The sequence below is a fragment of the Triturus cristatus genome, chromosome 4_2 (genome assembly GCF_964204655.1).
Source record: "Triturus cristatus chromosome 4_2, aTriCri1.1, whole genome shotgun sequence".
Taxonomy (NCBI): domain Eukaryota; kingdom Metazoa; phylum Chordata; class Amphibia; order Caudata; family Salamandridae; genus Triturus; species Triturus cristatus.
The window spans coordinates 703,042,628-703,054,790 of record NC_140586.1 but is presented as its reverse complement, the minus strand read 5'-3'; the positions used below and the strand labels follow the sequence as shown (position 1 = coordinate 703,054,790).

Sequence of the window (12,163 nt, the reverse complement as noted above, 5' to 3'; positions counted from 1 at the left end):
CCCTCCATCTAACGGGCGTACTTATGACTATCCTTATCCGTGTCTCTATGGTCACAAGATTAGGAAACTGTTTTGCGAAGTTCCCCTCCCCACTTCCGGCGTCATCTGAAGGTCTACTATTAGCTGGGTAAGTTCGATGTTATCCAGCCAGTGTTCTAAACTTCACATTACCTGATACATATCCTGGTGTACACGTCCGTGTACCCTTGACTATCCGCTCATTGTAAAATCTTTTGTGTCTCCTTTTTGATAGCTTGGGATATCCTTATCTGTAATACCTGGGCGGTTCTCACCCGTGACGACCCCCCTAACCTCTGTCCAATACCAGTTCATGTACTCCAAACGTCTTTTGATTGGACTCTATTCCGGGTAAGCTACGCCCACTCTGCATTCCTTTATTCCATCTCTATACCTAGGCTATTTATTAGTTCCTATGGATCTTAAGATTTGCTTATTCCTGGGTATTCCCTTTGTTTCTTCATCTATAGATCTGATTTGTACTTTGATTTACATTCTTCCACTCCTGTATATCCCATAGAAGACCCCAGAGTTTAGTGGCATCCTTGATATAAAGATACGATGCTTCCTCCATCACCTCTACTCTTCATTCTCGTCTTTCTTCATATTCATCCTTCCCATTTTTATTATCTACTTTTATTTTATTTGTTGGTGATTGGCGAACCACAGCTGTACTTTTTTGGACTCTATATCCTCTTCTTCATGGGTGTGTATTTACCTTTTCACTGAAATCCTAACTACCTAAACCTTGACTTCATTCTCTTGGGTGCACTTCGACTTCATCCATCTCTAAGCTCTCTATCAGTCCTGACCTCATATGTTATCTTCCTATATATCGTTTTGACCTTGGGCAATGTTTTTTGACTCTTCATTGAAATAATTACCCCTTCACCTCTTTATTTATCCCCCCAATATGTTAATATTGTTTAGTAAACTATCAAATAGATACCTTCATGCAATTGTATATTGACTTAAATGTTTTTGTCTAAAATGCATTAATACTTATTTGTTGATTTGTTGTCATTTGTCTTTCCTATGATCCGGTAATAGGCTCCTTCTGTGTTGTCCCACACGCCTTACATCTTCGTTGCCCTGATGAAGGTGTAGTTCACACCGAAACGTGTGTTGGCCCTTGCTCCCTCGTGCCCTTTGAGCTACCCATTTATCCCCACCAAATGGTAATGCACGAGCCTACCTGAAGTACAACCCCCTGTTTCTGTTCAAGCCCTGTATCACTTAGGCGATTTTTAAACTTTATTGGCAAATTTAAATGTATATTGTGTTGTATTTGTATTGCATTACATCTGATCTGTATATAAATATGTCGTTTGAATGAGTGTATGTTTGTTTGTCTTTACGTGTGGGACTTTTATGTACAGACTAAACATTGTGTATGCCATTTGGCTTAACCCTTACAAAAATAATTATCATTTGTGAATATCATTATCGAAATAAAATTGTTCTATTTTTACTCTTCTGACTCCTCATTATTCTGAGTCAAATCCTGCCCTTGGTCTTTTTCTTTTATTAATGTGACCCAATCTTGGGCCCAACGATATCAGATTTAGTGTAGACAGTGGGTTTTGATCTTTCTTCGAAGACCTTCAAGAAACCAACCACGCACCACCGCACCCAACAGCTGCCTCGCCGCAGCTGGGGCAAAGTCACCGAAGACCAGCTGAGCACCTCCCTCACCCAGAACCCACCCACGACCCCCACCAGCCCAGACGCCACAGCCCGCAACCTCAGAAAGTGGATCGACGACTGCGCCAACACCCTCGCCCCGCTCAAGAAACCCTCCAACAACCACGCCAGCAAGAGAGCCACCTGGTTCACCGATGAACTCCAGACCTCCAAACGCGCGAGATATGGCTCCATGAACGCACACCGGACAATCACGCAGCCCACAAGGATGCCATCCGCAGACATCACCACCTCATCAGACTAGCCAAGAGATCCTCCTTCAAAGACCGCCTGGATAACAACGCACACGACAGCAAAGAGCTCCTCAGCATCGGAGAGGAACTCTCCAACCCCAGCGCCCCGCCTTCACAATAACTATGCAACTCACTAGCCATCTACTTCCACCGCAAGATCACTGACATCCACGACAGCTTCAACACCACGACCACCCCAACTATGCCAGACTCCACCTCCCCTACGAACATCACCGGCACCAACCGCCTGACCTCCTAGACCAACGTCAATGACGACGAAACACGCAAGGTCATGAACTCCATCCACTCAGGATCCCCGTCAGATCCGTGCCCACACCACGTATTCAACAAAGCAGACGCAGCCATCGCACCCCAACTACGGAAGGTCATCAACATCTCCTGTGATACAGCGACATTCCAGGAGGACTGGAAGCACGCCGAAATCAACGCCCTACTCAAGAAGCCCAAGGCGGACCCCAAGGACCTCAAGAACTTCCGGCCCATCTCCCTGCTCCCGTTCCCAGCAAAGGTCATCAAGAAAATCGTCAACATGCAACTGGCCCGCCACCTCGAAGACAACAACATCCTGGACCCGTCCCAGTCCGGATTCAGACGAAACCACAGCACCGAGACAGCCCTCATCGCCGCCACAGACGACATCCGGCGCAAACTGGACCTGTCAGCTGCCTTCGACGCGGTCTGCCATCGCGCTCTAAAGACACGCCTCCAAGAAGCCGGAATCCAAGAGAAGGCTCTTGACTGGACCACGTCCTTCCTCTCCGGCAGAACCCAGAGCGTCCGCCTCCCACCCTTCCGATCCGAAGCCACCGACATCATCTACGGCGTCCCCCAGGGCATATCCCTCAGCCCTACGTTGTTCAACGTCTACATGGCCCCCCTCGCACGAGTGGCCCACCACCACGACCTCAACATCATCTCCTGCACTGACGATACCCAGCTCATCCTCTCCCTCACCAAGGACCCACACACCGCCAAAACCAACCTCCACGAGGGAATGAAGGCCGTGGCCGACTGGATGAGGAGCAGCCGTCTGAAGCTGAACTCAGACAAGACGGAGGTCCTCATCCTCAGACCCACGCCCTCAGCCTGGGACGACTCCTGGTGGCCGACAACACTGGGAACAGCACCGACACCCACCGACCACGCACGCAACCTAGGACTCATCCTTGACTCCTCGCTCTCCATGTCCAAACAGGTCAACGCTGTTTCCTCCTCCTGCTACAACACCCTCCGCATGCTCCGCAGGATCTACAAGTGGATCCCGACCGAAACAAGAAGAACGGTGACACAGGCTCTCGTCAGCAGCAGACTGGACTACGGCAGCGCACTCTACGCAGGAATCCCAGCCAAACTCCTACGACGACTACAACGCTCCAAAACGCCTCTGCCCATCTGATCGTGAACGTCCCCCGCCGCAGCCACATCACTCCCCACCTGAGAAACCTGCATTGGCTCCCAGTCGACAAGAGGATCACCTTCAAGCTCCTCACCCACGCACACAAAGCACTCCACAACGCCGGACCAGCCTACCTTAACAGCAGACTCCGCTTCTACACCCCCACCCGCCAGCTCCGCTCCGCCAACCTCGCCCTCGCCGCTGTCCCCCACATCCAACGAACAACCTCTGGCGGCAGATCCTTTTCCTACCTCGCCGCCAAGACCTGGAACACCCTCCCTACCCACCTACGGCAGACCCAAGACCTACTTGCCTTCGGAAGACTCCTCAAGACCTGGCTATTTGAGCAGTAGCGGCACCCCCGCCCCCAACGCCTTGAGACCCTCACGAGTAAGTAGCGTGCTTTACAAGTACTGTGATTCATTGATTGCTAGGCACCTGCTCATTGACAGCCATCTTGAATTTTACATTGTACCATATGTTCTATCCTCTGCTTGCTGCATTATAGAAAATGTATAAAAGAATGTTGAAAATGAAGAGAATTTAGCATTGTGTGCTGCAACGGCTCAGAGAGCAAAAGCCGTGATCCGGTGAAATCACAAATTTGCACTTCAAATAGTTTTGCCACTTGGTAAATTTTTTAATGAAACACATTTTAGAATTCAGTGAGTTTCCCAGTGTTTTCTGTTTTTAATTCCATACTAGCGTGGTTTCTCCAATCTCTCTTGGTTTCTAAAACCTAGGGTAGATAATGTTCAATTAACTCAATGAACAATACAATACAATCATGTATTAAGCAATGTAAAGTAAAAATTTACGTCCATTCCTATTTTGGCTACATAAACCTTTGGTGGTCACGGAAGTGTATGCATCAGAGGCTTTGATTTGATTAGCAGTTTCACTGTAGCTCGAACTGAACAAATATACAGTGCGATACTACGCAGGACCCCATTGGCCTTTAAATTGCCTGTAAATAAGGGAAAAGTGATGACTCAAGTAGGACTACAAATATGCTCCAAGCGCAGATATCTCCAGATTGAAAATGAAGAAATGCAGGACAAAAAAAGGTCAGTAGGCAGGACTTCCTATCAATGCACCCAAGATTTGTATAACCTCTCCAGTGATATTGGAACTGCTTTCACCATCCTGTTGATTAGGAATAAATTGGAAATAGATCTCTTTAATGAACACTGCCACCATACAAGACATCCTTGCATCACTGTACACGACCTGAAATCATACCCCGTGCTCCTTCCCTCTGGCTGGAACTCCATTGCTGGCTTTGCACTACAGAAATGACTTCTACACATACATACATATACACATACATACATATATCCATACATACAGGCTCAGCCTTTCCCAGAAATGATGAGGTGACCCAGACTAGTGAGCTGAACTCTCTCCTGTTCCCTATTGCAGGTGAGCCCTCTTGTTTCTTAAATACATGCAGCCCCCCTCCCCCCCCCCCCCCCCCCCTAGTGACGTCTGCTGCTTGGTGACAGTAAAGACCAACATATAAAACTGGCTCCATTCCTTTGAATAAAAAGACATGTACCACAATCAATATTAATTAAAATAATAATAAAAAGGTTTTATTACACATTCCATAGATTCATAGCCGGTCTTCAACCAAATACAACAGAGGTAACTACATAATGATACAAGTCACCATGTATTTAAATTAAACATAGCTGTCTATTGCAGCAAGGCATCTCTGCACATAATCTAAGTTTATGAACTAGTCTTTAAGTCTCAAGTGCTATCGAAAAGAAAGAGGAAGGATGTCATTGTTATGGCGATGTGGAGTCTGCAAAACTCTAGCATTACTTTGACTATAACATGTTAGAAGCGTAAAGTTGTCATGGAGAGAAAAATCAGTGCGCTACAAACACTAGTAAAATCATTGAGCTGCATGACGCAATCCATGCAGTGAATCATTGGTGTGTCGAGCAGAAAGTGCACAATTAAGAAGGGGTGATTTGGAAATGCGCCTGTTGCCATATTTACATCGCTTGTCTTAGGAGTTGTAGATGATCACCATGAATTCATTTCTATAATCCCTCGGCAGTTTGTAGTAGACATTTGTTTCAGTGTGAGATCTGATTTTCACGAGTCCAGGATATCCGTCGTAGAATGTCCCTTGGGCAGGCTTGTGTTCCACAGTGATCGTGTAGGATGGCGAAACTTCCAGCAGCTTAGTAGCAGGCTTCCACGCTTTGCTCAACGGAACAGCTTGTAGTTGAAATGATATATCCTGCCAGAGGCCATCAACAAGTCTCAACATGTCGTCCATCAGGGGCTCAGTGTAGCCATTGTTGAGGACTTCATTGGGCCAACTTGGGGCTATCGTGACATAAGGGAAGACTGTATTAATGGTGTCAATGAATTTTGTGCCTTCGATGTATCCTTCAGTGTGAAAGCGTCCGTAAGAGACATCCATGCTGACCCAGACAGGGTGCAGTAGTAAGCCACTTTTGTACATCCCGCTAAGAAGCCTGAGTGTTGGAGTAAGTGCTGCTTCTGTTTTGACCTTTAAGAAGACACCCCACAAGTTGGAGCTGGTGTAGAGCAAATCAAGGCAGCTCTCCAATGCCAATATTGCTGATGAGTTGGACTGGTACACCCGTGGATTCTGATCTCTGTCCACATCAACATCCAGTGCAATCATACCAGTTCGGTCTGGAAAACAAAAGGAAAGCTTTCAGTATAGTTACCAAATGTCTCTGTGCTGTGTAAAATCTAAAGTTCTAGGTTTCAATTGCAGGGCCGTCCCTACTCTTCTACAATCTAATTATGTTACGGTATTTGTCCCTCATCGAGTGTGCAGCACTGTACAAAATGTTCATGCCCAACAAACTCTTATGCTTACTTCAAAACAGATATTCGGGGTTACTAAATATGTCTTCTACTTTGCACTCTACTGTGAGACAAGGGCTCTCCCAGAATTCCCTGAAAACCTAATTTAGGTGTGTCTATGATAGGGGCATAGCACTACCAGACATGCATTTTCACTATTGGGTATTACTCGTGATCATGAACTGGGGCTTCCCCTCAGTTGGAACCCTAATTTCAATTTGACAAGCACACACTTCGTTACAAGGGTTATAATGGCACCATAAATGGGAACAAGTTTGGGCTGGGTTTGCAGAACCCATTATTTGCATGACAAGACCATGGAAAATGGCCATCAATATCCTTGAATTGGGCAACACTCTGACTCAGGGTAATTTTAAGGGCTAGTGATCCTACTATATATTAAACACTCCGCATAAGAATGTGGGTCACTATCCGGATCACCAAGCGATGTGAATTCTGAAGCTCGGAAGGTATTACACTTTTAGACATCTGTAAGAGTATTCAACACTCACAGGGATTGAAACCTTAAGTTATTTACAACAGTGACAAGCTCTGAAACAGTACCTTGACTGTAACACTTATATTCAAGAATGCTCCACCGCTGAAAAGATTATTGACGGAACCACTCACAAAGAAAGCAGTATCCCTGAACTACACCATGCGTGTCAAGCATTTCTTAGGCACCCTAGACCACCTGAAAACTAGGCTGGAGACTAGCCTTGGCCCTTTAAGCGGCACAACTTTGGCGGAAACACAGTTCTAATTCTGAGCAGTTGCTACCTCAAAGATTTAGACTGGTACTACTAAAAATCTTTCATGGGGTCAACTACCAATGTATACAGTTCTTCAGAGCTAGCAGGACTTGATGATTTGTGTTTAAGAAGCTCTGGCCATAATGTAACCTTTCTTCACACTGCCTGGCACTGCCTCGACGTTCAGGTGTTTCTGTCACTATTGTGTACCAATGGACCACAGTTTTAGGGGACCCCCTTGTATTTATGAGTTAAATTAATTTTTATGGGTATCTAGGATGACCAAGAACTCTACGAATCTCTAGTAACTTAATTTTCATCAATTTCTTTAACATTATAGCTCATATTAATGTTGAAACGTTCATTGTGCACTATTTAAAAAAGCATTGTGAATGTGTGAACGCAAGTATACAAAAGATGCAACTAAAAGATTTTCTGCTTTTGACCCCTGTTGAATTGGCCCTCTCTGGAGGGCGAACCCCAAACTTTTTGCCTTCACCCCTCCTGCTGAATTTGTTTCTGTTGGCCTTTGCACTTTACCATGGCTTAACCAGTGCTACAGTACTTGATATTACAACAAATGCCTTTACCAAGCATGTCTTTACTATGCATCCTTTAAAACGTAATGACTTTACCACACTTTGCCTTTACCACGCATATGCCTTGACCATGTCTACCTTTACAACGCATTGGTGAGTATGTATCAGGTAATATATATATATATATATATATATATATATATATATATATATTACCTACTGGCGGTCGCCAGTAGGTAGTTATAGTTAGGACCACGTTTCCATAGGAAATCCTCAACATTCTATTTTGAATAACTTTGGCGCCGGTCGACGAATCCTCGCGAATTTTTCAAAATAGGTGGGGGGCGCTACGCTCCGCTCCTACCCTGAAAGTCTCGGGGGGATTTGTCAAGCGGGGGCTGAGATAAAAGGGGGGTCCCAAAACGCGTTTTTCCCATGCATTTTTCCATAGGACCTTTAGACAGGGCTACAGCCCGAACGGCTGAACAGAATTACTAGAAATTTGGCAGAGAGGTAGTCCTCAGGTCAAGGAAGTGCCTTTTGTAGGTTTGGTGTAAATCTGTTCAGTAGATTCTGAGAAAATAGCCTTTAAATCAATATATATATCTGAGCCAGCTTACGGTGCACTTACGGTACGCTTACCGTACGCGTACGGTGGCGTGCGCGAGCGCGATTCTGATTGGCTCTTAGATCTTAGTAAACATTCGAATCGGCCGAAACCAGGAAGCGGCGGCCGCCATTTTCTCTCTCGCACTGAGAGTTAGGTTTTAAAATAAAGCCAAAAAACATGTAAAGGGGCTGTTTAGACAGCTCCCACACACATAGCCATGTTGAGGGAGTCCCCAAAGATCCCCCAAGGCCAAAAACGGATTTTTTTTTTTTTCGCTAATTTCGCCAATTACGCTATAAAAAATTATAAAAAAAAAAAAACTATCCACACTCTCCCCACCCCGTGTGCAATTGGTGGCCGCAGGCCACCAATTGCGCATGGCTTATAAGGGGTGTGATAAACTATAATATTTTAAACAAAAATAATAAAAGAAAAAATTATCCACACTCTCTCCACCCCGTGTGCAAATGGTGCCCGAAGGGCACCATTTGTGCATGGCTTATAAAAATTACGAAAAATTAAAATATTACCTTTCAAAACGAAGTGCATCATATGTCCTCCATGTGCGCACGGTGCGCGAAGCGCATCGTGCGTACATGGCCCATCTAGCGTAACGTTGGCACGCGGTGCGCGAAGCGCACCGCGTGCTTACTGTGCGCGCACGATGCGCGAAGCGCACCGTGCGCGCACAGAACGAACTGCGTTAAGTGGGCGCGCACGCCACGAATGGCGTAAAGTAACTTAGCATTTAAAAAACCGTACAAATTCACTGAAAAAACCATAGGTTTCACACACGTTATAGTTGGGAATTAGCATTTAAAAAACCTTGCAAATTCACTGAAAAAACCATAGGTTTCACACATGTTATAGTTAGCGGAAATTTTACTGATAAAAAACCAGTGAAATTCCCCCGTTATAGTTAGTGCAGGCAACTATAACTCACGCGACCGCAATCTTCTGCTGATGACATATGTGTCTTTATGAAAAAAAAATATTTGTAATATATGTATAGCTAAAAATGTATGGAAGAAGACATGGGCAAATAAGTGTCTAAATACAGTATTAGCATCAGCAGAGGATTGCGGTCGCGTGAGTTATAGTTGCCTGCACTAACTATAACGGGGGAATTTCACTGGTTTTTTATCAGTAAAATTTCCGCTAACTATAACATGTGTGAAACCTATGGTTTTTTCAGTGAATATATATATATATATGGAGATATGCGTTCCTGGCTCGCTCCTTATCAGCAGAGAAAACAGGTACGGACCACAGCGTGCGTTTTTCAGTGCAGGTTTATTGCATCCTTATTCAGCTAAAATCGTACAGCAAGTGCCCGGCATGACGCGTTTCGACAGCAGAACGCTGTCTTGATCACATGATCACATATATATATATATATATATATATATATATATATAATATATCCTACTGCCAGCCACCAGTGGGTAGTTATAGTTAGGACCTAGTTTCCATAGGAATAGTGTTTTTCATTTGCCTATTTGTTGTCCTTTGACAAATCCTCACAAAATTTTCAAAACTAATTTGTTACTCACTTCAGCTGCTGTCTTGAAAGTTTCGGGGTCATCCATCAAGCGGGTGTTAGATTACATAGGAGACTTTAGACACAGCTAGAGCCCGAACTACTCAATGGAATGACACCAAATTTGGCAGAAAGGCATCTGTTGGTCCAGAAAGTGACTATTTTGTTAAAGTGTGTAAATATAGTTTTTAAAATATTTTAAAAAATCCAAATTTGTATATCAGGGGGACGCAGTGGAACCTCAACCCCTCCCGATCCTGTGCTGAGATCTGATTGGCTGCCAACACTTCTAACCAGGAAGTGTTGGCAGCCATCTTGTGACTCGGTTGAACACAGTCACAGGAAAAAACATAAAATAAAAGGGAGCAGAGTAGAAAAATCCTGACCCCACAGGACCAAAAAAGGCATTAAGAACACAAAACAAATACAGCGGGAGCCACGCTGGAGCTGTGAATCTCGCTGAAACTTTTAAAAGAAAAATGAAGCGCAGACTCAAGCGCTTTGTTGCTAATTGCCCCCCGGGGGGCAGGTCCCAGGTTCATGTATAAAATATGTAGGAGGGGGGACACGTGGCCCCCTCCTAGAAGCCCTAAAGCCCAGGGGCCCTCAACTTCCCTATGCCATTCTTAATCATTTATGTGGGGGTTGCTAGGGACAGTTCCCTCCCCAGGGCGAATGTTTTACTAATGCGGGGGGCCCGCACGCCCCCGCAGCCCCGGGGACTGCCACCTCCCCGGGGGAAAAATGACATAAATGCGGGGGCATGCAGCCCCCCCGCAGCCTCAGGGCACTCCACCTCCCCGGTGCAAATGGTAAAAATGAAAGTGGGGGTTTGTGTGGCCCCGTAGACCCGGGGACCACTACCTCCTCAGGGTCGGCTCTTGCAATGGCTTGGCGAGAGATTAACGGCTCCCGCCAAGCCATAACAAACTGTGCCTCTTTCGCCTCCTGCGAGATGGCGTTCGAGTAAGGCACCTGACTGGCTCCATCTTGCGTCTCTGCTTTCCTCTCACATAGGGAGCGGAGCAGCATGCCATCAGCTGAGGAGCCTGCCCCCTGGAGAGAGATGCCCCGTTGTGGGGTGTGTACAGCCAGACTGGGCTTTAAAACGCATTATTTTGGACGTCTTGTGGTGCAGGGTCACGCATTGCCCCCGATGCCCCCGGGGCTCTGTATTTTGTGTTGGGCAGCAAAGCTGACCCATAAGGACATGCTCCCAGTAGGGCCCCCTGTAACTACATATAGCACCAGGAGTGTTGTGTCCTGAGCTTAGATCCATCTTCTGTGAGGCATTGCCCTCGCATAATCTTAGCTGTGACCCCAGCCCCACATCAGCAGTGCTCTGCCTGCAGCTTTGTGCCCCACTGTAAGCTCCTTGCAGCGCTGGGTGCCCAAACCCATTCGACTGCTCTCAGCACCACTTCTAAAATTTTACAGGTTTTCCCTATTTTACCTAGGCCCCTGTTGCCTTTAAGTACCAGTGATTACGCAGTGTGCCCTGCGGTGCTTGCTGTGGTGCTGGGCGATGTAGACCATGGGGAGACAGACCCCTTAGCATTCCTCCCATGGGATGACAATTTCTATGATGCAGTAGACACATCAATATGCAGGGCTTTATCAGAGGCTATTGTCCCCCTGGAGGATCGCCTATTTCAAAAGATTGTGCGCAAATGTGCAGGGTCTCTTCAGCCCCCGCCACAGTTCCCGGGCCCTTCAGGGGACATCCAACCCCACCCCCTCACCTGATGAGGCCCCAGCGAAGCATCGCCATGAAGCCAGGGTGGACTATGATGGCTTTGCCAGACTGAAGCAGGCCTTTTTGGTGCAAACTCCTGCCCCCCTTACACTCCATGGAATCCAGTGGGCCTGTTTACTGAACCCCCCTCCACCATCCCCGGACCCCCAGGGGGACGACACTCACAGAGACCCAGATGAAGAACCAGGTCCGTCCAGACCTTGTCTTCCCTCTTCTCAGCCCCCCCTGACCCCAGCCCCGGCTAGTGCTGAACCTAATTCGGACATGTTGGATCCGGAGGAGATCCTTCACCCATGCTCTTCTGAATGGGCCCCTCCGGACAAGGTCGCAAGCAATGTTGCGGGCCGCAATCGCAGGCCACTGAAGAAGGAATCTCGGAAATGCTTCAGAGCAGAGGGTCCCTGCCTTTTACCCCTGAGCTTGACCCCCGAATGACCAGAAATTCATAAAAGACCAAAAAAGCGGATTGATCCTGGGGGGCGTGCCAGGACAAACTCCTGGACGTCCTCAGTCCACTAACAAAAATATAGGATATGATCGAGGATGCCAAGTCCTCGGGCTCTATGATTTCCCTGGAGGTAGCGTTTGGCGGGGTGCAGCGCACAGTCATATTTTTGGGCAGTGCGAACTGTGCTGTGTCAACGGAGCGTCGCTGCTCCCTGCTAATCAAAGTTGACCCAAGCTGGGGGAATTTGCTGACTCCGAGGTGGGGGCGGTTGTGCAAGGGGGCCTCTT

The 12,163-nt window shown here is 46.7% G+C and overlaps 1 protein-coding gene across 1 annotated transcript in view; it reads right to left on the bottom strand.

Moving 5' to 3' along the window:
• Window positions 1–4,941: 4,941 nt before the first annotated feature.
• The window catches only part of FAM151A (family with sequence similarity 151 member A), a 248,029-nt gene continuing 240,807 nt past the window's right edge, over window positions 4,942–12,163 (bottom strand). The window contains exon 8 of the mRNA XM_085600147.1: window positions 4,942–6,054. Coding sequence (XP_085456273.1) covers window positions 5,393–6,054 — 662 coding nt within the window. The 3' untranslated portion in view covers window positions 4,942–5,392. The remainder of the gene's footprint in view (window positions 6,055–12,163) is intronic.